Source organism: Trachypithecus francoisi, unplaced genomic scaffold (genome assembly GCF_009764315.1).
Source record: "Trachypithecus francoisi isolate TF-2019V2 unplaced genomic scaffold, Tfra_2.0 Lachesis_group0, whole genome shotgun sequence".
NCBI lineage: Eukaryota > Metazoa > Chordata > Mammalia > Primates > Cercopithecidae > Trachypithecus > Trachypithecus francoisi.
The window spans coordinates 126,460,218-126,487,828 of NW_022681453.1; the positions used below are offsets into that span (position 1 = coordinate 126,460,218).

A 27,611-nucleotide genomic window follows, 5' to 3' on the forward strand; every position below is an offset into this window, starting at 1 on the left:
ACTGCAGCCTTGAACTCAGTGGCTCAAACAATCTCCGACCTCAGCCTACCAAGTTGCTGGAACTACAGGTATGCACCACCGTGCTGAGCTAATTTAAAAAATTTTTTTTAGAGATGGGGTCCTTACTAGGTTGCCTAGGCTTGTATTGACATCCTGAGCTCAGGTTGTCTTCCCACCTCAGTCTCCTGAGTAGCTGGGATGAAAGGTGTGATCCACCATACCTGGCAGTCTTGTATCACTTTAAAGTCACATAACTTGCTTTTGTTTTACCAGAAACAACCCTTTAAATTTACCAGACTTGGTTATATATTACACTTGGTTACATACAAAAATTTTTAAAAATCAATCCCACCATTAAAAGGTTAGAATATGACAACTGGGGATATCAGAATTTCATCCAACAAATGTTTATGAGCGCCTCACAAGCATTACCATCTAGCTTATTTGCTAACTCAGTTACATAGGACAAAATGTAACTTGTGCAATTAACATAGTCATGGAAAGGTAGCTACAATTCCATATGCTCACAGCTTTAATAAAAGTAAAATATCATATGGCTGGGCACGGTGGCTCATGCCTGTAATCCCAGCACTTTGGGAGGCTGAGGCAGTTGGATCACCTGAGGTCAGGAGTTCAAGACCAGCCTGGCCAACATGGTGAAACCCCATCTCTATTAAAAATACAAAAATTAGCAAGGACTGGTGTGCACGCCTGTAATGCCAGCTACTTGGGAGGCTGAGGCACAGAATCGTTTGAGCCTGGGAGAAAGAGGTTGCAGTGAGCCGAGATCTCACCATTGCACTCCAGCCTGGATGACTGAGTGAGACTCTGTCTCAGGAAAAAAAAAAAAAAAAGGTAAAATATCTTAAAGTTACCAATAATAAGTAGAAATAGAATAAAGCATCCAGTGTCTTTCACTGTATATTTCATTTATCTTAAAGCCATAATGCCTACTTATAAGATAAAATTTTAGAGGTTTTAGTTAACGAGCAAGTGTACTTACAGTGATACTGTTTTGAGATGAGCTGGTATCCATCTCTGCTACCTCAGGATCACACTTTATTTACCAAAATATTATACAATTACTGTCTCAGGTTTAGATTAGCAGTTAATTAATAACTCAAGTTATTTAGGATTCCATCCCATCCCCAATTCTCTACCCCTACCACTAATGTTCTCAGAATCTATCATTCAAAGGTTCTTATCTCTACCATGCAGTTTGAACAGAATATTCATTTTTAGTTACATTTAGTCACATTTAGTTTTGTTCTACTGCTGATTTTCCTACTGATGTTTTTATCCTACAACATTCTCTATCAGATATACCAAGACTGCTCTTCAGTGCCTTAAGGGAACACACAATCCCCCCAATTCTTCAGTATCCTCTCATAATCTGTCTCATCATCATTTCTAAAACCTTTGTGAAGATTTTTTTGCATTAAAAAGTGAGCCAACACATAAACATGAATGAAATTTACATACTAACATATCTCTACCTTCTTTATGTCTTACAGCAAGGAGTCTCTGTGGTTTTTTCATTTTTTCTCCCCCCAAAAAAGTTTCCCTGATGATATGTTCAGTAATTAATGAACCAAATGAAATCTCTTGTTCAGAAATTTTAATTCCCATAGTAAAGGTTAACACAAACCATGAAAACTAATATCTAAGTTTAAAATGTTTAAATACTAAGTTTTCTTGTTTTTTAGACCACATGGCAAGGAGATCACATTTTTCAGGGTGGGTTTTTGTTTGTTTGTTTGTTTGTTTATCTCTCAACAGCTTCCCTAGAGCCCCATTTAATAAGTAATGCAGATAACTAAGATCCCTTGATGACAAATTTCAATTTCCTCAAGTAATTAACTGCCTACCATGTTCCATTTAAATACACAATTTCGCCAGCACGGTGGCATGCACCTATAGTCCCAGCTACTTAAGAGGCTGAGATGGAAGGATTGCTTGAGCCTGGGAAGTCAAGGCTGTAGTGAGCCATGATCGTACCACTGCACTCCAGCCTGGGTGATAGAGAACGACTCTGTCTCAAAAAGTACATACATACATATATACATACACACATAATTTAATTTACAGAATTCTAGAATAAGATGTCTTAAATTATTTCCTGATAAAAACGAGCCACCGTAAGCCTTTTTAACTATCCTAAACACAATGTATATAATTTATGTCACATGCCAATTAGACATAAAACCTCATTCAGCTTAAGCTGCCTTACTGGGTTTTTAATTTCACATTACCAAGTAGTTAATGACAAATTTTCATATTTTAAACAATTTCTGGGTAAAGGTGTTTAGTTGAAAAACTGAATATAAAAATAAGGAGAAAAAAACTGAGTCAAGCCATTGCTAAGTGCTGCCATTAAAAAAAAATGTTTAAATCCTATATAAGAGCTTAGGGATTATTAGCTCTTTGAGCACAGGGTCCATTGTCGTCATCTTGTCCCTCCCAAAGTAGTATTCTCCCTTTTTTCAGCTACAGAGAAATTGACAGAATCTGTTCCATAAAGAAAGCAGATTTCATCAATTTCTCCATAGCTGAAAATTCATGACAAGCTAAAAGAGAGTAGAAACAGTAAGGCTTCTAAAAAGAGTACTTTATATATTTTTTTCTTTCTTTCTTTTTTTTTTTAAAAAGGCAGTTAAAAGTCTCCTCTGTCACCCAGGCTGGAGTGAAATGGCACGATCATAGCTCATTGTAACCTCTGCCTCCTGGGCTCAATCAATCTTCCTACCCCAGCCTTCCAAGTAGCTGGGTCTACAGGCTTACACCCTCACACCTGGCTAATTTTTATATTTTTTTTGTAGAGACGGCGTTTCACCATGTTGCCCAGGCTGGTCTTGAACTCCTGGGCCCAAGTAATCTGTCCACCTCAGCCTCCCAAAGTACTGGGATTACAGGCATGAGCCACTGCAACTGGCCAACACTTTTGATAGCTAAGAATTAATGTTTAAGGATATTCATTAGCAAACTGTTTATATGACAAAAAATTAAAAATGTAAACAGGAGAGTAGATATGATGCATTCATACAATGAAATATTATGCAGCTATTAAGAAGACACTGTTAGTGCTCTAAGTACTGACTTGCAAAGATACTAAGAATAATGATATCTTCTGAACGAATTCTTTTTTGGAGGTTTTCTACTGCAAGTAAGATATGCATCTCAGTGGGAGTTTGTCCCTACCCAGCAAGGTATACTAAATTTCCTTTGTAATAACTATATAGTATATGAACAAACCCTGCTAAAGCCAAAAGTGGGGGAACAATGAAGCTGTTACTGCCGTAAGTATTAAATATGTACACTAAGATAAACTTTATATTATTTTAGCAAGTCAGTAGCACCTGAGTGTGGAAACATTTCATGTGATTTCTATTTCAAAAAAGATAACACATCTTTCAGCAATTCTGGAAGAAAGGGCTCTCTATAAACATACTGGAAAATGGAACTGAGGAATGCACACTGTGAACTTATCAAGCATTTTTCTGTCCGTAACTATTGCTCTAAAGGAAATTCTCCAGTCCCTGTACCATCCACAGGACATTAGCACAAAGGTGGTAGTGAAGCATGATGATTGAGCGCACTGTCTGTGGTCCTCCACTGCTAGAGTCTGAACACTGGCTTCACCACTTGCGTACATTAACCGACACATGGTAAAATCAATAAAGGTTCACTGAAATGATTACTACAGTTGAGAGAAAGAGGTCTTTGAACCAAAGATGGAAAAATATTAAAATACTTTAAGGGACAGAAGTATATTTAAGCAGGAATTATTTTAAGTCATCCAAACATTTTGGGTGTGTGCAATAGGTTATTTTTTCATCCTAAGCCAGATATCTCTTCAAATCTAACTGTGCCTCATTTTCTTTTCGTTCTTTCTAATCTTATTATAATTATTCAGGAGGCTTAACTAAAATTAAAATTTTCAAATCTATTGTTTTAAGTTAATTATCCAGTTTGTGATCTAAGTTCTTGCATTTTAGTTTCTTCTTGACCTATTCTACTGGCCTGCCGCTTATTATTATCACTCCACCAGAGGGCATACAAAAGAAAGGTGACAACGTGAAACACTCAAAGTTGGCAACTTGTTAGCTTTCAGAGAAGCTTTAGCAGCATCACCAAACACCTTACATGGCACTAACACTGTCAGATTCTCGGAAACTGTCTTCTATATTTGAAACAGCATGAGCTAAGATACAGCAAATATTAATTCATGTATTCATTCCTTCCTTCAACAAATATCTGAGTCCTGACCATGTGCCAAACATATTCCAGGCTCTAGATAGTCAGTAGTAAACAAAACAAAACTTCCCATTGCCATAGTGCTTTGTTCTGTATTTGTCTAGGAGATAAACAAGAAAGCACATCATAATTTTAAGTACAGATAAGTCGTATGCAAGAAAAAAACTGCAAGAACTTCAAGAAGTTAGAGGGTTAGGAGGAAGGCTATTTTTAAATAAATTAAGTAAGGACTGAATGAAATGAGAAGATGAGCCATATCTTAATTGTGAGAAAGCATTCCAGGCAGAACAGCAAGCAAAGGCCCAGGCAGAAACTAACCCGACATGCTGGACCAATAGCAGTGACGATGGTGAGGCTGGAACAGAGTGAGCACGGCAGAGAGCAGCAGATGAGACTAGAAGGGTGCCCCAGAATCCAGTCATAGCCTCTTGATCATAGTAAAAAAAAAAAAAAAAAATCCTGATTTTTTTTCAGATGGAGTCTCACTCTATTGCCCAGGCACAAACATGGCTCACTGCAACTTTGACCTCCTGGACTCAAGCAATCCTCCCACCTCAGACTCCCATGTTGCTGAGACCACAGAAATGCACCACCATGCCTGGCTAAAACATTTTTATTTTATCTAACAATAATGGGTTCTGATGACTGAGATATAACCTGCTTTGATTTACCTCGTTTAAAGTTCATGCTGGCTGGTGGGAGACAGAGTGGAAGCTGACAAACCAGTTGGGGGGCTCCTGCAGTCATCCGGGCCAGGAAAGAATACAGTTTGACACAAGAGTGGTGGTGGCAGTGTAGGTGATAGGAATGGTCACATCAAATTTTTTAAAAAGATGGTCCAATCTGCAGTGATTTTGAAGGTAGAGCCCATAATACTTGCTGTTGAAGGAATAGATTTAGGATGAGTAAAATAGGGGAATGAGGATAATTCTTAGAATTTTTAGCCTGAGCAACCTGGTGGATGGTGGTACCATTTACTGAGATGGATAAGAATGAGAAACTGTAGCCAATGAGGCAGGATGAAAATCAGAGACAGCGAGTGTCCCAGAAGCCAAGGGGAAAAGATATTTTGATAAGAAAGGAGTTATCTGTTGCCTGTATCAAATGTGGCTGAAGATCCAGTTTGGCAAGACTGACATCCCTGGTGACCTGGAGAAGAACTGTTTCATGAAGTAGGAGGAATCATGTCTCTCTGGAGTGGGTTCAGAAGAAGATGGCAGATAAGGAGGAGAGATAGCCTATATGGAGTCTTTCAAAAAAAGATTTTCTTTTTGAAGCAAAGCTGCATTGTTACTGTTTGAAGTTTTATTTTTAACTTTTCAATTCTAAAAATTTTAAACTTGAAAACAGTAATACTGTGAACACCCTTGTACCCTTCGCCTAGATTGCTAACTTGTACCATATTTGCTTTATCAGTCTCTCTATATATGGAATTATTATTGTCTATCCATTTGAGAGTAAGCTAAAAACATTTTGACCTTTCACTCCTAAACAATTCATTGTGTTATCGTCTAAGAACAAGTGCATTATCTTATATAATCACAAAACAATTATCAAATTCAGAAAATTTAACACTGATACAACACTATTACTCCGTATTTAAATCTTGCCAATATCCTAACAATGTTCTTAGAGAAATGATTTTTTTTTCCAAGCCAAGATCCAATCCAGGATTATGCATGGTATTTAATTACCATGTCTCTTGAACTTCCTTTAATCTGAAATAGTTCCTTACCTTTTGTCGTTCATGACACTGACATATCTGAAGATTACAAGGCAGTTACTTTGTAGAATAATCCTCAATAAAGGTCCCCCAATTGTTTCCTTGTGATTAAATTCTGGTTATTTTAGAAATACCACAGAAAAGTAATGATGTTCTCGGTTCAGACACATCAAGAATATGATTATGCTACTACTGGTGATGCTAACTTTGATCCCTTGGTTAAGGTAGTGTCTGCCACACTTCTCCACTGTGAAGCTACTGTTTTCCCCTTGGTGTTAACCTGGAGAGATCATTTGAGACTGTGTGGCACTTGTCTGAAGTAACATTGCCTGAATCCAAATTAATTACCTAGAATGTCACTGCTTCTGGGCCCTTTCATTAGACAGAAGTAGTAAATAGATGCAAGTAAGCATATGTGAATATATATTTTAATCATGAGTTCATGTTGATATCATTAATTCCAATTCAAAATCAAGAGTTCTTCATTGCCTTCTTCTGCTTCAATATTTTTTTTTCCCCCAAGATGGGAGTCTCGCTCTCTCGCCCAGGCTGGAGTGCAGTGGCGCAATCTCGGCTCACTGCAAGCTCCACCTCCTGGATTCACATCATTCTCCTGCCTCAGCCTCCTGAGTAGCTGGGACTACAGGCGCCCGCCACCACGCCCAGCGAATTTTTTGTATTTTTACTAGAGACAGGGTTTCACCATGTAAGCCAGGATGGTCTCGATCTCCTGACCTTGTGATCCGCCTGCCTCGGCCTCCCAAAGTGCTGGGATTACAGGTGTGAGCCACCACGCCAGGCCTGTTTCATATTTTTATTTCTCTTCTTCCACACTGAAAATCCCAGTTCCCAAAATATCAATGAATTGACCCATTTGCTCAGTCCTATAACACACACAAAATAGTTTCAGAATTGCTACACCTCTACCATACAAATAATAGCCTACTACACAGAGTACACAGAGTTCAAGATTTTTTTTCAGTTCTTTAATCCTGTGCTCAAAACTTACTTCGTTTTTTTTTTTTATTCTGGGAGTTGATGTTATTGACAGAAATACACGGTTTGTTGTTGCTGTTTGTATTCAATTTTGGAGTCCCACTCTCCACATCTTGTTAATTTTATTTTTGAACATAAAAAAGACTAACAGTTTCCAAAACTCAAAACTATGCAAAAAGGTATATTCAGAGCAACGCCATTCCTTCTGTTGTTTCCGTTTACTCAGTTCCTACCCAGTGCCTGTAGGTAACTAATTAGTTTCTGGTTACTGCTCCTGAATTTATTTTTGTTCTGTCAAAAAACTAAGCTTCCTCAAGGTGAGGTAGAGAAATGAGGCAGGGCCGGATGCAGTGGCTCACGCCTGTAATCCTAACACTTTGGGAGGCTGAGGTGGGTGGATTGCTTGAGCCCAAGAGTTCAAGACCAGCCTGGGCAACACAGTGAGATCCTGCTTCTATTTATAAAAATAAATAAATAAAAAGAAATGAGGCAGTCACGGAAGCAGAACACTGATCAAGAAACAATTTTATTTTAAAATGGGAGACAGACTGTAAAATAATGGCATTATTATTTTATCAAGATAATTAAGCCATCACTACCTGTTAATATCAATAGGATACTGTGCCCTGGCAAAAGGGAGGTTTTGAATTTGGAATAATACATTTAACTAGGAGTAGAATGGTGAGAAGAGAATGGCTGATGTGAGAAGCTGTATAAAAACATGGACGGACAATAATGATCATGCTGGAAAAACAAACGTGTCTGGGATGTCTTGGATATTTTACACACATGCTAATGAGTAATTGAGGGTCACTCCTAATGTCCTGGTACTAAGTTAATATGGCACAGGGGAAAAAACATGGACTGTGGAAGCAGAGGGGTCTTGCTTCGAATCCCAGTTGAGTTACTTAACGCCTACATGACCACTGCCAAGTTACTTAAAACCTCAGTTTCCTCACCTGTGGAAGTAGATAAGGGTGTTATTGTGAGATATAAGTAGAATAACTTACAGCACTGCCCCAGTCCAGAAGAAATATTTTAATAAGTAAGTCCATAACAGATGCAGATTAAAACAGTCAGCAAGGTAAAGAAACTGATGACACAGCCAGCTGACTTCAATAACACGCCTAAGAGAAATCACACCATCTCAGGCAGCATTTGGTAAGGGCAGAAAAATGTCCAACACTTAGTTCCAATTCTTAAATTTCAAATTGCCCCAGAGTCTATTTTTAAAGTGTAAAAGTATGTGCTGACATACTTACATGCCAATTGTTTAAAAGAAACAATTCTACAGGTTAACAAAGGCCAATGACTCGGAATAACTTCCTAAATAATGTCTACAGGCCCACAAAGAGATGAACCAACCTACATGTATCAAAAGCTGTATTAATCAGTTTCATAAAAGTATATACAGAAGGTTGACAACGTTCAATAAGACATTTTAAAAGTTTCTATTTCAGTTTCAAATTCATCTACAAACCAAAATGCAACATGGAAAATCTTAAAATGTTTTCAAACCACATATTGAAATATACAGCAAATTTTCAGAGCCCGGGATCAGTAGTAAACCAAAAGCACCACACTGAAGAATATTAAAATGAACAATGGTAGAGGCTCAAAGCACACAATTTTAAATGCACCTAATCCGTCGTTTTCCTCTCCGACTAGAAATGACTTCCCTCCCATCTTAAATAAGCAGCGTGTGTTCTATCTCTGTCCTAAAAGATGTACTTAATGGTCATAAACTCAGTTTGCAACACTGAGACGGACTGATAATGAAAGTTCTAATCAACAATTAAATTTTGAACGTTTTAAGAAAACTTCCTGATAAAGTGCTAATCCACACGCCAAGCTACTCTGTCAGTGGCTGAGAGGGAGAAAGATGCATCCTCATCCTTTATGGAAAGAGAAAGGGAAGGAGAGGGAGAAAAGGGAAGACAAGGAGATGCAAAATAACAAAGTATTGCTTATATAAACAAATGAAAGCCTGGTTTTAAACTTTTGAAAATTCAATTTTCCCTTAGCGAATAGGAATACATATCAAAGTATATGGCAATCATCTGTGTTCTGAAGTAGAAAAAGGTGGAGAGAAAAGGAAAACACTTTTTCTCGTACTGAACTCACAAGTATTCAAAATTCATTAATCCCCTCCCATCCCCAAACTCTGGACATTATATCATTCCCAAAATAAATCAGATACAAAACCACTGGACTAATTTTGGACTCAGCGTAGAACTTTTATGAGTTTTCCCAGCGCTCTCCACCCAATAGCCCTCCTGGGCAGTCCCGAATACCCGCTATTTTGGGGGCACGCACGGCCTCGTACTCTCAGTTCCTGGGAGGAGGCCTCGGGGAGTGACGAGAAACCCAGGGGGTCTGGAGGACCTGGACCGCCGACCGTTCCTCGCTGCCCCAGGAGAGCGATCTAGACCACCCGGGAAGTGCCTGCGCCGGCGGTCGTGAGGCCGGTTCCCGCGCAGCAGCGGAGCGCGACCCAGGCGCGCCCTCCCCGGCCCTCCCGGGCACCGTCCGCCGCCTGAGCCCTCAGTCCCGGAGCTAGGAGAGACCCATCCCGCCCCGCACCGTCACCCGGGCCCCGTTCCGCAGGAGTGGCTCGCGGCGCCCCACGTCTCTGCGAGAAGCCCGGGATCGCTTCGCGGGGCACACCCACGAGCCGCCGCTCGCGAGCTCGTCGCCTACCTGGAGGGAGCTCGGGCCCGCGTCGACCGCGCGCTGCCGGGGTCCGCGGGGCGCACAGCAGCTCCTGGAGCGCGGAGCCGGCGTGGAGAGCGCAGCGCAGCGCACCGCCGAGACCAGAACCGCCGGCCACACCCAGTCCCGCAACGCCCAGCAGCCAACTCCGCGGCGCGCCGGAGCCGGGGCGGGGACGTGGCTGGAGGCGCGAGGCGCGAGGCACGAGGCGCGCGGGCCCGGCGGGGACGTGCCGGGGGCGCGCAGACCCTCGGAGCGCGCGCAGCCCGGGCGGGGGGCGACTGGAGTGGGAGCCGCGCGCAGCTTCTGCTTCCTATTTTCTCTCTCGTTTCCTGCCCGAAGGAGAAGAAAAACATTCCTTCCCGGGCAGTTTCGTTTTCTTGTTGGTGCGGCGCTGGGGCACGCTGCTAAGTAGCGTCCGTCTAAGTGGCGTGGCCAGTTTCCTTTCCGGTTCTGACAGGCGCCAGTTTGCTCGTGAGCAGGATCGAAGGGCAGAGCTAGTAAGACCCCAAAGATCCCATTTAGGTTTCCCATTCTGGAATTCTAAATGTCAGAAAGTAAACTGAAGCCCAGAGTCGGACAACCTTGCGTTGCAGTCCCCGCTCTACCATCACTAGTTGTAGGACCGTGTACCGTCTCGGGCTTAAGTTTCGTCATCGCCAAAATAAGGATAGCGATACCTGCCTCATAAAGGTGCTAAGCATATCAAACGAAGTAATGTTTGCACGAAGCCTGCCTCCAAATACTTGGAAGTTATTGTTCCTATTGTCGTTGATAAAACTGGAAGGCCTTCCAGATATCCCTGCCAAGTCGCTCTTCTCCGCATGAGTTAAACACCACATGCATCTCAATCGAGTTTTTTTTTCTTTCTCACATTTATCTGGGTGTTTTATGTTTAAAATGTCATAAAATAAATGCATCTATCCAATTTGCTTCCTCTAAAGTAAGTACCGCCTGGGAGCATTTTTCCTCTCCCCACCCCCATTTTTCTTCGGAGTTAATTCCAGTTTGACAGACTGTTGCTATAGCATTCCTTCTCTGACGTCAAACAATTTAAAGAAACAGCCCTGGGTAGCGAAAACTGCAGAGGAGTTCTTTGTGGAGTTTCTGTGCCGGAGAAAGGTTCGAACAGTATCATGAGATAACTTTAACACCCCCGCAGCCTTCCAATCCTCCTTTTCTAGCTGCTTCCCAATGTCACCTGGAATAAATCTATTAGCCCCTTGAAAGAGGTGATGCCATGATAAGCACACCCTGTTTGTGACTGTGGAGAAAATGTGACCGGTTTGTATAAAAGCCAGGCCATGACAAAAATAGAAACAGCTGTTTCTATTTTCTTTATCCGGAGATAAAGAAACTGTGGATAATTTTTTCCCCCAAAATTTTCATTTTTACTAATATTAGGAGTACTTTTCCATTAAGAAGAAAGAGGAAAAATGCCAAATATTCTGCATATCAAAGTTTCAGAAGAGCTAGTTGGGACATGAGTGTTTTGCATCTGTAACTATTTATGTTTTAATGATTAAATCCTGAGCTTTATCATTGTCGTTTCTAGGAGGAAGCAAAGGGAAATTGTTAAAAGAGTGCCTATTATGGACCATGCTCTCTGCTTTCTTATACTGTACTTAATCCTCATAATTACCTTGAAGTGTGAGTTTTATCCCCATTTTACAGATAAGCAAACTGATGCCCTGGTAAGATTAATTTATCAGAGTCACCAAGGTACTGGCAGAGCCCCTTGCATGACATCAGATTGGATCAACTCCAAAACCCTCTTTCTTTCTTTCTGTCTCTCGCTCTCTCTCTCTCCTCCACTCCCTCCCTCCCTCCCTCCATCTCTCTCTCTCTCTCTGTCTCTCTCTTGAGACAGAGTCACTCTGTCACCCAGACAGGAGTGCAGTTTCTTTCTTTTGAGACAGAGTCACTCTGTCACCCAGGCTGGAGTGCAGTGGTGTGATGTCAGCTCACTGCAACTTCCACCTCCCGGATTCAAGCGGTTCCTGTGTCTCAGCCTCCCAAGTAACTGGGATTACAGGCACAAGCCACCACACCCGGCTGATTTTTTGTATTTTTAGTAGAGACGGGGTTTCACCATGTTGACCAGGCTGGTCTCAATCTGCTGACCTCAGGTGATCTGCCGCTTCGGCCTCCCAAACTGTTGGGATTACAGGCATGAGCCACCCATCCCAGCCCCATATTCTTTCTTTAGATTCTTTTCTGCCTTGTTCCTGTGCACTAGCATTTACCAGATGTTATAAAGCTTTGAGAGGTGGTTGTTGGGTTAAGATTATTTGTTGAAAAACAAGTTGCTGGTATTTAGGAAAACCCAGTGGGAAGCAATGAGATAGTCTATTCCAGAAAAGATTAGGGGAAATATAAATGAACAGCTCCTAAACATAAAAAACCTGAAAAGATGTAACAAGAATTTGACTGTCTTTTGGAGAGTTTAAAAGAATGATAATGTCAAGCTTCTTGAAAATTTAATGTAGACAAAGAAATTACTAGAAGAAGAAAGTCCAAGAACAGAAAAAGGAAAGTTTAATTATTATCCAAACAAATCTACTTCCAAGAATATTGTATTTCTGTTTTGTCACACCTGCTGCATATTTTTCTGGAAAAAAAAAAAAAAACAACTTACCTGTTAAAGGACAAGCCTATACTGAAAATCTGAAAGTGGAGCTGATTAAAAGAATGTCATCATCAGGAATAGTTTCATAAGAGGATAGTAATGCATCTAAGTGATCCAGCAATTCATAATTTTTCCAATGATAATGAAATCCATGAATAATGGAAGAGAGAGAAAGGGAAGAGAGAAAGGTGAAGGGGCATGCTGTTAACATTTCTGATGCCTGCTGGTTTGTGTAGACAATTGTAGAGATGTATCCTATTTCTAAGGATTAAGCCCCATGATCTTTTGTTGGGGTGCCACCGGTTGATAATTAGATTTCTGACTCATTAGGCCCATGTTCTCAAATCCTACTCTATTAAGAGAGCATGGTGGGGTCCCTGCTAGAGAACCTTTGAAGACAAAATTCTTGTCCGTTTCATCTTTGTGTTCCCCCATAGTGTTTAACAGAGCACCCTGCACTTACTAGGTACTCCACAAACAAATAAATGAATGGATGCACTTGGCTACTTGTTTTATGCAAATAACCCCACCTCACCCCATCCCACACACTAGTCAGAATCATAGGAGGGGAGAAAGTGATCATTGTTTTTCTAGGAGTTTAGTTACAGTTGCTTTTGCAGGGTGTTTTGCTTCACTGTGATCAAGTTCAGAGAAGCTCTGCTCTTGGTCCTACATTGGGTGAGTCTGAATGCTGTACTCAGTAAGTTACGCTGTAATCCATAGTACCATAGGTTTGCATATCCTGCTTTTAAGTTTTACCCTAGAAATGGTCTATTTTTTTTTTCTGAGCCTACCTTGCTCTCAGACGATGCCAAGAACACCGTGAAGAACAGAGCCACTAAAGTGTCCAATATTTCAGCACCGCCCTGTATGTGTTGTATGCATTCCAATTCTATTGTGTTTGAAATGAGGCCAAATTATATACATACAACATCATAACTACAGTAACAGATTTTCTCTCACCTACAACAAAATAAGTAATAAAATATTAAATGGAAATTATCTAACAGGATCTACAGCACAGTTCCCCAAGGACATGAGAAGCAATTCCCTAGTAGATTCTATGCGAAGTCAGTCAGTCTGTGTGGTTTCAGACAGGCATCCTGGATACAGAGTAGCATGCCTAAAGCCTTCCCTCTTGCTCACACACAATGCATTTTCCATACCAAAGTACAGTTTGTACTTTGAGTCACCTTTGCTGTACTCCTCTGACACTCGTGATACAAATCAGTTATAGCTTTTGTGTATTTCCACTCAGGTTCTCATCAACCATGGCAATTTGGAATCTGTCATCCAAGTGCATCCCAGTGACCTTAGGAGAGTGTCAATGATGTCTGTCACAGGCATGGGAGAGGGAAGTAGAAGTATGCAGGCATATATCTGCTGCTCTGTGTCCTGTCATTCAGGTCCCTGGAATCAGGAAATTCAGGGAAATCAGAGAACTCAGGTCCCTGGAAAGGGACATGGCAAAGTGAAAAAACACGAAACTGCACATCAGAAGACTTGATTTACAGCTTTTGGCTCTGGTACTAAATATCTATGTGATCTTAAGCAGATCTTACCCTGCCTTCATTCTGTCTTTATTATATAAAATGAAGGTGCTGAATTCTAATACAATTGGCAAATAGACAACATCGGTGCCATATCTCAGACTATGTCCAGGGATGACTTCACTAATCAATCATGGACTCTTGCCCTCTAAGCTTCATTCCATCCCAAGAACTCTTCTGAACACCACATTTTCAAAAGGAACTCTGATCTGTTTCTGTTAAGTGAGTAAAAACATGAGTTTTAAAATGAGATGACGTATTAGTTATCTATTGCTCTATACAAGTCACCAAACTTAGTGGATTAGGACAGCAACAATTATTTAATTTGCTCATGAATTTCCAATGTGGCCAGGGCTTGGCAGACATGTTCTCTGTTCCATGCAGCCTCAGGTAGTTTGACTCTTATTAAGACGGCTCTCTCACATGGCTGGCAAGTTGGTGCTGGCTGCTGGCTGGAAGATCAACCAGGTGTGTAGGCAGAAACTTCAGTTCCTTTTCACGTAGGCCTTTCCACGGCCTACGTGGAATTCCTCACATTAGAGTGGCTGGGTTCTAAGAGCAAGTGTTCCAAGAGAACAAGGAGGAAGTGCATAGCGTTTTTATGACTTAGCCTCAGCAATCCCATAGTGTCGCTTCCACCATCCTCACTTGGTCTAGGCAGTCACAAATTCATGTGATAGGGACATAGACCTTTTTTTTTTTTTTAGACAGGGTCTGGCTCCATCACCGAGGCTGGAGTGCAGTGGCGCAATCTCGGCTCATTGCAACCTCAGGTGATTCTCGAGCCTCCTCAGTAGCTGGGATTACAGGTGTGTGCCACCACATACGGCTAATTTTTTTTGTATTTTTGTAGTGATGGGGTTTCACCATGTTCCCTAGGCTGACGGACTTATCTAGAGGAACGTGTTGAATGGCACATATCATTGCAGCTATCTTCAGAAATATAATCTGCCACAAGCACGTTTGCTAACCCTGGATTAATAATCTATGAACATCCAACAATCTAAGATTCTGTCTTTCCATTCCTTCCTCCCATACTGCACTGATTTCATTTACGCTTATATGTTCTGTTAGATATTGCAAACAATGGAAAACATCTTGTTTTCCTTACAAATTTGTTTTGGCTTTGCTTTGATTTTAAAAATTATACTGTAAAATGGAACTTTTTTCTTTTAGTGTACAGTTCTATGATTTTGAACACATGTACAGATTCATGTAACTATCATTATAATCAGAACAGTTCCATCACTCCCCAAATCTCCCTCATACTTACCGTTTACAGCCTTAATTATAGTCACCTCTCTTCCCTACCATGACTCTTGGCAATCATTGATTTGTCCTCTGACCCTAGAGTTCTGTCTTTCTGAGATTATCATATAAATGGAACCATACAGTATGTGACCTTTTGAGACTGTCTTTTCTCACTTAGCATAACACTTTGGTTCTTTCTTATTGCTGTGCAGCATTCCGTGGTATGGAAGTACCACAGTTGGTTTATCCATTTGGCAAATAGTTTTTTGAGGGAAACAATTGCTTTGAACTGATACCAACCCACATAGCCCAGACTTCAGACTCTATTTAGGAGGTAAGAAAAGATGAAAAGGAGCCTCGCGGACCGACTGTTACTCTAAACATGTTTGTTTGTTGGTAGAAATGCCAATCTCAGTGTCATAAACAAACAAAAAAATTAAAGAACCTGCTCTTTAGAACAAAACTCTAAGATCAAGAGAATTATTTTGAATGCGTCTTCTTACCCCAAGGAATATTTAAGAGAAAAAGGATTCATGAATTCAGACTCCCTTAGCCATTTTCTCTAAATGGACCTGGATATCCAAATCATGTTTTCAAAAGCCCGTTTAAATTCTAAGAAAGTCAAGTGAAACTGTTAATGATAGCAAATTCAGTTCAGGTAGAGTGTATGATGTATTAAAGTTACATTCTACATGGTTTTCCCCTTTGTATAATTATGCTCATTTTGTAGTGCCTAGAATGTAATGCAGTACTTTGTATGATTCAGAGGTTTATAATTGGATGACTATTTTATGCCAAACTCTCTCTCCTGGGGTCTCATTCATTTCTCATCACATTCTAGCCACAGTCCACAGTCTTAGCACAGCACACGCACCCACCAATTTTCTTCAATTAATGAGTGAGCAAATGAATGCAGAGCTCTAAGGGACAATCTCTGGGAGCTCCATTCATTCATTCTTCTGTAAGTAGTTAATGTGCTCTCAGATAAAAAGTGTCTTCATATCTATCTAAGAACAAATAGAGTCAGGCTAACAAAATGCTTGGTTCAACATTAGGAGTGGAATCTTTTCCTGGCAGGTGAGATAGTCAACCTGGGGTGGAAGTAGGGCATGAGTTCTAAGACTTGTGACAGTTTTCACAATTTTCCTTCACTTTGAGGTAGTAACTTTTGAGCACTGAGCTACCTTACAGCTTCACGTTTCCTTGTGCTGTCATTGTAGTTCTCCCCTTTTTTTTTTTTTTTGAGACGGAGTCTTGCTCTGTCACCCAAGCTGGAGTGCAGTGGCTTGATCTCGGCTCACTGCAACCTCCGTCTCCCAGGTTCAAGCAATTCTCCTGCCTCAGCCACATTCAGTATACTTTAAAGCATCTCTAAATTACTTATAATACCTAATACAATATAAATGCTGTATAAATAGTTATTAGGCTGTATTTTTAAATTTTTATATTCTTTTTATTGTTCTATTATTATTTTTAATTTTGTTCAAATATTTTTGATCTGAGGTTGATTGAATCGAAGGATGTGGAAGATATGGAAAGTAACTATATCTGAAAATAGATATCAAAACTCATCTGGGAACAGGGCAGAATTGAGAATTTTTTAACAGAAACAATCTGCTTTTAAACAAATTTCCTACTTTAGTATTTCCCCTTTGATATCTTTTACATTTAACATACATTTATGGAGCATTTAGGAGGCAGTACTTCATATTAATTAACCTCATTTACTATATGTAACAGATTTGTAAGGGGATATTATTATTCCCGTTGTGCAAATGGGAGATTTAGGCTCAGAGAATTGAGCATCTTGCTCAAGGTCTTGAGGCAGTGCCAGGGGTAGGCATGGGGAGATCAGGTCCTCCCTACTCTTCCCAACCCCCCATCTTCAAGTCCTCCAAGCTACCACCGTAGCTAGACAACCTAAGGAAAGCGTGTGCTTGCTGTGCAAATGAAACTCCAGAATGCTTCAGCAACACTGCCGCCCCTGAGACTCTCCTATATTGAATCCCACAGCTGGTAAATGGTAGCACTGACATGGAGCCAGAACTTTCTGACCTGATGCTTGGGTGTGTTCCTATTCCTGCTCTCAGAAGCCTACCTTCCAACAGCTCCACAACTGCTTTTGTTTAGGTTTCATTGTGAATATTATATTTCCTGCTAAATAAATCAGAGCAGAGTCTCATCTCCAGTAAATGAATGCCTCAGAAGTTTCTCTATCTTTCCAGTTGGATCTCATAAACAAAAATCAGGTAGGTGAATTTAACCACCCCATCCTCACCCAATTTGCCCCAACATTTAACCCGAATCCCAGAGACTTCACCAATTCATTCAATTAGGAAACATTAATTGCTCAGCTAATCTTTTCCCCCCTTTTCCCATTATCAGGATTAGCTACTTATTGTTCTTCCTGTTTTGCTTCAACTGAAATAAACTTGAGTTCTTATCCTTTCTGTCAGATGGATTTCCAAGCTTAAAAGCTTTGAATCAGAATGACATTAATTCTGCTTTTTCTGCATTGTGGCATTATTGCTTGTTACAGATATTTGCACTGCTCCATCTTACTTTCTGAGAGTTTCATGGACATTCTCATTGCAAATGAGTCTGTGTTAGGGAGTTTGTATTTTCTCAAGAAACCAGAAACCTCATTGTTAAAAATCTCACTTTTGCAAAGACAATTCTAGTCTATTTGTCAATTTTTATAAAATCTTATTTATAATGGCCGGGCGCAGTGGCTCACGCCTGTAATCCCAGCACTTTGGGAGGCCGAGGCAGGCGGATCACGAGGTCAGGAGATCGAGACCATCCTGGCTAACCCGGTGAAACCCCGTCTCTACTAAAAATACAAAAAATTAGCCAGGCGCGGTGGCAGGCGCCTGTAGTCCCAGCTACTCAGGAGGCTGAGGCAGGAGAATGGCATGAACCCGGGAGGCGGAGCTTGCAGTGAGCCCAGATGGCACCGCAGCACTCCAGCCTGGGCGACAGAGTGAGACTCCGTCTCAAAAAAAAAAAAAAAAAAAAGCTTATTTAAAATCAAAATCAGATTTCAACTAACATTTACACTATTAGCATTGCATGAAGGTAAGTATATTTTCTGTAGAGAGTGACCCCAGGGCAGCTGCACAAGTCTCTGCAAGAAGGTTCCTCTTTGGTGACAATGAGTCAGATATGTATTAACTCAGAAATGAATTTAAGAAGAAAAAAAATTTTGTCGTCTTATGAATAAGTGTTTCATCTTGGTTTAGTTGATAAAGCAGCAGCTCTAAAAATAAAACTTACTGTAGATTTGCTCCTTTTTCTTTTATTTTAAAAACCAAATTCTTACTCTTAACTTTGCCTTTTTGCATACCTAAATAATTCCTTTTTTTTTTTTTTTCCTAAGATAGAGTCTCTCTATGTTGCCTACACTGGACTCAAATTCCTGGACTCAAGCAATCCTCCTGCCTCAGCCTCCCAAATAGCTGGGGCTAGAGGTAAGGCTGCCAAGATCTTCTATAGTAATATATAATTTTTATCTTTTATTTTTTATTTTTACAAAAGTTTATTCTTAAATATACAACAGGCTCCAAGACAACACTTCATTCCAGCTATAGGTGACAAAAGACATTATGGCAGGGAATACTGATGTTTAAATACGAATGAAATCCATGGTCACCATCGCCTCAGGCACAAGGAACAGCTTACTTTTTGTCAGATTTCTTAATTCCATCTTGTCCAGGGGCCCCTTCTCCATGGCCTTCACTTTTAGCTCCTCGAGTTTCTTCTGCTTCTCTTTTTGTTTCTGTTTGAAAGCTTTATCTTCCTAGTCCATCTCCTTGGCCTGCGTCTTGGGCTGTTTCAGGGCCCTCTTGCCACCTTAGCGGCTGGACATGGCAACTGCCGCCCCTTCCCCAGACCCTGCCACTGGAAATCCTAATATATAATTTTTAAAAATGATTTTAGGCATTAGTATTTGGAAGGAATTCCTAGGTTGGAGAGATGGTGAGGTAATTGTTTGGGTCTACATATGAGCTGAAATATAAATTTCAAGAAAGTTTAAATGTCCATGAAATCAGACCTAGCTTTTCAAAATTTTCATTTGACAATGACTGCCTAACAAATCTATCCTTCTACACTAACTAAAAACAGATTGTTTTTGCCACCTCAACCTTCAACTACTATGACCTTTTGTATATTTCAATGACATTTATTAAATTCTACCTTTCATTGAAGTTTTCTTTGTGTGTAAAAAGTTACTGTGTAATGAGAATCTTACATGTAGAACACAAGGTTGATTCATCTGTGTATCCTTCATGGCACCAAATAGAGCTTTCTGCTTTTCCCTGCCCTAATCCATCCAATATTCTATTGTTGAATCCATTTTCCTAAAATTTAGCTCTGATTAAGTCACTTGTTGGCTAAGCATTTACAACAGTTTCTAGTTGTTTACTGAATTATATGTTCAAGCTCACCTGGCATAACCTTCTATAATCTGGCCCCAACCTGTCCTTTCTAGCTTTATCTCTGTGGTATTTTCCACTGAAACTTGGCTCTTCCTAATTCTGAGAAGAGGTGCTGGGATTTCCCTTTGAGTACTTAAGTCACTATAACCCACTTTAGCTTGAATTATATTAGTCTGTGTGCTTGTTTTATCTCCCAGATTTGACAATAAGCATGGCATACTTGAAAGAACATGAGCTATGAGGTTAGAAAAACTTAAGTTCGTATCTTGCCTCTGTCACTTATGAGCTGTGTGACTTCAGAGAAGTAGCATACTTTTCTGAATTTCTTTTTTTAAATCTATTAAAAATAATTGGTTGGCCGGGCATGGTAATAACTAATGATAATTAATCCCAGCACTTTGGGAAGCCAAGGCAGGCAGATCACTTGAGGTCAGAAGTTGGAGACCAGCCTGGCCAACATGGTGAAATCCTGTCTCTACTAAAAATACAAAATTAGCTGGGTGGGGTGGTGCACCCCTGTAATCCCAGCTACTCGGGAGACTGAGACAGGAGAATCACTTGAACCCAGGAGGCAGAGGTTGCAGTGGGCCAAGATCACACCACTGCATTCCAGCCTGGGTAACAGAGTGAAACTGTCTCAAAAAAAAAAAAAAAAAAATTATTGGTTCACTTTCCTGTTCTCTCATATTTGGAGTTATCACAAAGTCGTTTTAAGTAAAAAGATTCTTACCACCCAGCCCAACCCCATTTGTGAATAGCAAAAAGCAACAAAGACAGAAGGAAGAAGAGCTAATGAAGGAAAAAAGAAAGATTGAACTGAAAGTCTAGGAAGGTTTAAAGAAAAATGATCAGTATATGTCAAAGGTGTTTAGCTAAGAAAAGAAAGTGGAAGAATAGTATTGTTTGTTGGGGGTTCAAGTACTGGAAGGAGTTGTATCAATGGTCTGTACATTCACTGGGTCAGGAAGCAATGTCTGCAGTCACTCGAAATAAAGCTCCTGAGAATCAATAAGTCAACACACTTCTCTCTGAGTCTGCCCCTCCCCTACTACGTCTTTCAGAAACAAGACATTGAAAAGAAAAAGGACCATCCAGCATATGTTGGGAAATTTACTATCTTGTCTCCCCAAACAGAAGATATTTCTCATATTGTTCAAGAACAACTTTCTGAAATAAATTTGTCATTGTTTCCATGAGAAGGAAATGACCAATGTATATATTAATAGTAAAGATAACAACTCTAGACTTTTGCATTTATTATGAGTCAGGCACTCTGCCAAGTGCTTGTGTAATCTTCTCAGTAGCCCTGTATGGAAGACTTTATTTTATTCACCCCACAGATGAAGTAACTGAAGAGGTTAAAAGATCTTGCCCAAGAGCACTAAGATTTGTATCCACGTGTTGGATCCTAAAACTTGTGATGTTTTTACTCCATCATATTCCGTCTTAGGAAGATAGTATGCTATTACAAACTAGTGAGGAGCTGCAGCTGACTATCCAGACCAAGAAAATGCAGATTTCCATATGCAAAATTGCTGGAGAATCAGGCAGTCCTTCCTGGGCGAATGCTAGTTACCTTCACGGTCTCTTTCAGCCCTTGATAGAGTCTCCTAAATTACTGTTACCTCAAACTGTTGTCTTTCCTAATAGTCAAATAACCCTGCTACTCAGAGCACTCCACAAAGCTTGTCAGAAAGGCAGACTCAAAGCCCCTGGCCAATATTGTATTATATACTTAATATTTGCTAAAGGAATAGATCTTCAATGTTCTTATTAAAAAGGAGCGGGAGTCAAGACCCATCAGTCTGCTGTATTCAGGAGACCCATCTCACATGCAGAGACATACATAGGCTCAAAATAAAGGGATGGAGGAAGATCTACCAAGCAAATGGAGAACAAAAAAAAGCAGGGGTTGCAATCCTAGTCTCTGATAAAACAGACTTTAAACCATCAAAGATCAAAAGAGACAAAGAAGGCCATTACATAATGGTCAAGGGATCAATTCAACAGGAAGAGCTAACTCTCCTAAATATCTATGCACCCAATACAGGAGCACCCAGATTCATAAAGCAAGTCCTTAGAGACCTACAAAGAGACTTAGACTCCCATACAATAATAATGGGAGACTTCAACACTCCACTGTCAACATTAGACAGATCAACGAGACAGAAAGTTAACAAGGATATCCAGGAATTGAACTCATCTCTGCACCAAGCGGACCTAATAGACATCTATAGAACTCTCCACCCCAAATCAACAGAATATACATTCTTCTCAGCACCACATCGCACTTATTCCAAAATTGACCACATCATTGGAAGTAAAGCACTCCTTAGCAAATGTACAAGAACAGAAATTATAACAAACTGTCTCTCAGACCACAGTGCAATCAAACTAGAACTCAGGACTAAGAAACTCAATCAAAACCGCTCAACTACATGGAAACTGAACAACCTGCTCCTGAATGACTACTGGGTACATAACGAAATGAAAGCAGAAATAAAGATGTTCTTTGAAACCAATGAGAACAAAGATACAACATACCAGAATCTCTGGGACACATTTAAAGCAGTGTGTAGAGGGAAATTTATAGCACTAAATGCCCACAAGAGAAAGCAGGAGAGATCTAAAATTGACACTCTAACATCACAATTAAAAGAACTAGAGAGGCAAGAGCAAACACATTCAAAAGCTAGCAGAAGGCAAGAAATAACTAAGATCAGAGCAGAACTGAAGGAGATAGAGACACAAAAAACCCTCCAAAACATCAATGAATCCAGGAGTTGGTTTTTTGAAAAGATAAACAAAATTGACAGACCGCTAGCTAGACTAATAAAGAAGAAAAGAGAGAGGAATCAAATAGACGCAATAAAAAATGATAAAGGGGATATCACCACCGACCCCACAGAAATACAAACAACCATCAGAGAATACTATAAATGCCTCTACGCAAATCAACTAGAAAATCTAGAAGAAATGGATAATTTCCTGGACACTTACACTCTCCCAAGACTAAACCAGGAAGAAGTTGAATCCCTGAATAGACCAATAGCAGGCTCTGAAATTGAGGCAACAATTAATAGCCTACCAACCAAAAAAAGTCCAGGACCAGATGGATTCACAGCTGAATTCTACCAGAGGTACAAGGAGGAGCTGGTACCATTCCTTCTGAAACTATTTCAATCAATAGAAAAAGAGGGAATCCTCCCTAACTCTTTTTATGAGGCCAACATCATCCTGATACCAAAGCCTGGCAGAGACACAACAAAAAAAGAGAATTTTAGACCAATATCCCTGATGAACATCGATGCAAAAATCCTCAATAAAATACTGGCAAACCGGATTCAGCAGCACATCAAAAAGCTTATCCACCATGATCAAGTGGGCTTCATCCCTGGGATGCAAGGCTGGTTCAACATTCGCAAATCAATAAACGTAATCCAGCATATAAACAGAACCAAAGACAGGAACCACATAATTATCTCAATAGATGCAGAAAAGGCTTTTGACAAAATTCAACAGCCCTTTATGCTAAAAACGCTCAATAAATTTGGTATTGATGGAACGTACCTCAAAATAATAGAGCTATTTATGACAACCCACAGCTACTATCATACTGAATGGGCAAAAACTGGAAAAATTCCCTTTGAAAACTGGCACAAGACAGGGATGCCCTCTCTCACCACTCCTATTCAACATAGTGTTGGAAGTTCTGGCTAGGGCAATCAGGCAAGAGAAAGAAATCAAGGGTATCCAGTTAGGAAAAGAAAAAGTCAATTGTCCCTGTTTGCAGATGACATGATTGTATATTTAGAAAACCCCATTGTCTCAGCCCAAAATCTCCTTAAGCTGATAAGCAACTTCAGCAAAGTCTCAGGATACAAAATTAATGTGCAAAAATCACAAGCATTCTTATACACCAGTAACAGACAAGCAGAGAGCCAAATCAGGAATGAACTTCCATTCACAATTGCTTCAAAGAGAATAAAATACCTAGGAATCCAGCTTACAAGGGATGTAAAGGACCTCTTCAAGGAGAACTACAAACCACTGCTCAGTGAAATAAAAGAGGACACAAACAAATGGAAGAACATACCATGCTCATGGATAGGAAGAATCAATATCGTGAAAATGGCCATACTGCCCAAGGTGATTTATAGATTCAATGCCATCCCCATCAAGCTACCAATGACTTTCTTCACAGAATTGGAAAAAGCTGCTTTAAAGTTCATATGGAACCAAAAAAGAGCCCGCATTGCCAAAACAATCCTAAGTCAAAAGGACAAAGCTGGAGGCGTCACGCTACCTGACTTCAAACTATACTACAAGGCTACAGTAACCAAAACAGCATGGTACTGGTACCACAACAGAGATATAGACCAATGGAACAGAACAGAGTCCTCAGAAATAATACCACACATCTACAGCCATCTGATCTTTGACAAACCTGAGAGAAACAAGAAATGGGGAAAGGATTCCCTATTTAATAAATGGTGCTGGGAAAATTGGCTAGCCATAAGTAGAGAGCTGAAACTGGATCCTTTCCTTACCCCTTATACGAAAATTAATTCAAGATGGATTAGAGACTTAAATGTTAGACCTAATACCATAAAAACCCTAGAAGAAAATCTAGGTAGTACCATTCAGGACATAGGCATGGGCAAGGACTTCATGTCTAAAACACCAAAAGCAACGGCAGCAAAAGCAAAAATTGACAAATGGGATCTAATTAAACTAAAGAGCTTCCGCACAGCAAAAGAACTACCATCAGAGTGAACAGGCAACCTACAGAATGGGAAAAAATTTTTGCAACCTACTCATCTGACAAAGGGCTAATATCCAGAATCTACAAAGAACTCAAACAAATATACAAGAAAAAAACAAACAACCCTATCAAAAAGTGGGGAAAGGATATGAACAGACATTTCTCAAAAGAAGACATCCATACAGCCAACAGACACATGAAAAAATGCTCATCATCACTCACCATCAGAGAAATGCAAATCAAAACCACAATGAGATACCATCTCACACCAGTTAGAATGGCAATCATTAAGAAGTCAGGAAACACAGGTGTTGGAGAGGATGTGGAGAAATAGGAACACTTTTACACTGTTGGTGGGATTGTAAACTAGTTCAACCATTATGGAAAACAGTATGGCGATTCCTCAAGGATCTAGAACTAGATGTACCATATGACCCAGCCATCCCACTACTGGGTATATACCCAAAGGATTATAAATTACTCTACTACAAAGACACATGCACACGTATGTTTATTGCGGCACTATTCACAATAGCAAAGACTTGGAATCAACCCAAATGTCCATCTGTGACAGACTGGATTAAGAAAATGTGGCACATATACACCATGGAATACTATGCAGCCATAAAAAAGGATGAGTTTGCGTCCTTTGTAGGGACATGGATGCAGCTGGAAACCATCATTCTTAGCAAACTATCACAAGAACAGAAAACCAAACACCGCATGTTCTCACTCATAGGTGGGAACTGAACAATGAGATCACCTGGACTCGGGAAGGGGAACATCACACACTGGGGCCTATCATGGGGAGGGGGGAGGAGGGAGGGATTGCATTGGGGAGTTATACATGATATAAACGTCATGCACATGTACCCTAGAACTTAAAGTATAATAAAAAAAAAAAAAAAAAAAGGAGCGGGTGGGTAACTATGACAAACAATTGATGTGTTAATTAACTTGATTGTGGTAACCATTTCACAATATATATGCATATCAAATATATTGTGTACCTTTTTAAACCAAAAATAAAATTCTAAGCCCCCCAACCAACGGAATGGACCCCTCCTCTCGGCCAAGGGGTTCCAAAGTTAACCTGGGGCTGGGGGCTGTGACTCACATCTATAATCCCAACGTTTTGGGAGGCTAAAGAGAGAAGATCACTTGAGGCCAGGGGATCAAGACCTGCCTAGGCAACATAGAGATACTCCATCTCAACTAAAAATTAAAAATATTAAACAGTTCCTGGCGCGGGCTACGGCTGCGACTTCCCTCACGTCCGGGCTGGCTGCAGCCCGCGCACAGCTGCTTCCTCCGCCCTCACCCCTTCCACCTCGCCGCAGTTCAGATGAAGTTGTTGTAATTTCTGGAAGGAAACTGGCCAAGCAGTTCAAGCAGGAAGTGCGGCAGGAGGTAGAAGAGTGGGTGGCCTCAGGCAACAAATGGCCACACCTGAGCGTAATCCTGGTTGGGGAGAATCCTGCAAGTCACTCCTATGTCCTCGACAAAACCAGGGCAGCTGCAGATATGGGAATGAACAGTGAGACAATTGTGAAACCAGCTTAAATTTCAGAGGAAGAATTGTTGAATGTAATCGGTAAACTGAGTAATGATGATAATGTAGATGGCCTCGTTGTTCAGCTGCCTCTTCCAGAGCATATTGATGAGAGGAGGATCTGCAATGCTGTTTCTCCGGACAAGGATGCTGATGGCTTTCACGTAATTAATGTAGGGCGAATGTGTTTGGACCAGTATTCCACGTTACCGGCTACCCCATGGGGTGTGTGGGAAATAATGTAAGCGAACTGGCATTCCAACCCTAGGGAAGAATGTGGTTGTGGCTGGAAGGTCAAAAAATGTTGGAATGCCCTTTATAATGTTACTGCACACAGATGGGGTGCATGAACGTCCCAGAGGTGATGCCACTGTTACAATATCTCATCGATATACTCCCAAAGAGCAGTTGAAGAAACATACAATTTTTGCAGATATTGTAATATCTGCTGCGGGTATTCCAAATCTGATCACATCAGATATGATCAAGGAAGGAGCAGCAGTCATTGATGTGGGAATAAATAGAGTTCACGATCCTGTAACTCCCAAACCCAAGTTGGTTGGAGATGTGGATTTTGAAGGAGTCAGAGAAAAAGCCGGTTATATCACTCCAGTTCCTGGATGTGTTGGCCCCATGACAGTGGCAATGCTAATGAAGAATACCATTATTGCAGGGTGCGGTTGCTCATGCCTGTAATCCCAGCACTTTGGGAGGCCGAGGCGGGCGGATCACGAGGTCAGGAAATCAAGACCATTCTGGCTAACACGGTGAAACCCCTTCTCTACTAAAAATACAAAAAAAAAAAAAAAAAAGTAGCCAGGCGTGGTGGTGGGCGCCTCTAGTCCCAGCTACTCGGGAGGCTGAGGCAGGAGAATGGCGTGAACCCGGGAGGCAGAGCTTGCAGTGAGCCGACATCATGCCACTGTACTCCAGCCTGGGAGAGCAAGACACCGTCTCAAAAAAAAAAAAAAAAAAAATACCATTATTGCTGCAAAACAGGTGCTGAGGCTTGAAGAGCGAGAAGTGCTGGAGTCTAAAAAGCTTAGGGTAGCTGCTAATTAACTATTGTGTCTACTATGTCAGGAACAGCACTCCAGGCCAGCTCAAGAAGCAAAGCAGGCCAACAGAAATGCAATATTTTTAATTTATTCTACTGAAATGGTTTACAATGATGTCTTGTATTTATTGAAAGCTTAAATGGGTAGGTGTTGGTGCATGTACCGCTGCAGTACCTCACCACGGAGCATTCCAGTATCATGCAGGGTCCTGTGATCTAGCCAGGAGCAGCCATTAACCTAGTGATTAACGTGGGAGACATTACCGTATGGAGACTGGACACTTCACTTTGTTAAGCACCTTGGTTACACATTTACCTTTTCTAGGATTGCATTTCCCAAGTGCTATTCTGATAACAGTTGATACTCATTTTAGATACCAAACCTTTTGAGTTCAACTGACCAAACCAAAGGAAAAGTGTTGCTAGAGAAAATTAGGGAAAAGGTGAGAAAGAAAAAAATGGTAGTAATTGAGCAGAAAAAAAAATACTCTAATTTGTATATGTATTGATTGGTAAGCAGATTTATCTAAGTAGAACTGAATTGGCAAGGAAAAAAGGAAAACTACATGTTAATCGTTTTCCTAAACTGTCTTTTTGAGGCTTAGTCAGTCACTGGGAAAATGTTAGGATTATTCCTTGCTATTAGTACTCATTTTATGTATGTTACCCTTCAGTAAGTTCTC

General features: G+C 40.5%; 2 protein-coding genes across 2 annotated transcripts in view; one reads left to right on the forward strand and one right to left on the reverse strand.

The window, feature by feature from the left end:
* Nucleotides 1-9,980, reverse strand: part of GNB4 (G protein subunit beta 4) — a 59,005-nt gene extending 49,025 nt beyond the window's left edge. Inside the window, exon 1 of the mRNA XM_033211764.1 lies at nt 9,674-9,980. The gene's annotated coding sequence lies outside the window, so the exon portion shown is untranslated. The remainder of the gene's footprint in view (nt 1-9,673) is intronic.
* On the forward strand, nt 8,034-26,962 carry LOC117078495 (bifunctional methylenetetrahydrofolate dehydrogenase/cyclohydrolase, mitochondrial-like). The gene is given in 8 exon segments (XM_033202059.1): nt 8,034-8,057; nt 8,998-9,084; nt 9,245-9,432; nt 9,581-10,096; nt 25,559-25,659; nt 25,662-26,113; nt 26,115-26,525; nt 26,844-26,962. Coding segments are annotated over 8 exon segments (1,869 nt in total). The 3' UTR covers nt 26,934-26,962.
* Nucleotides 26,963-27,611: the final 649 nt, after the last annotated feature.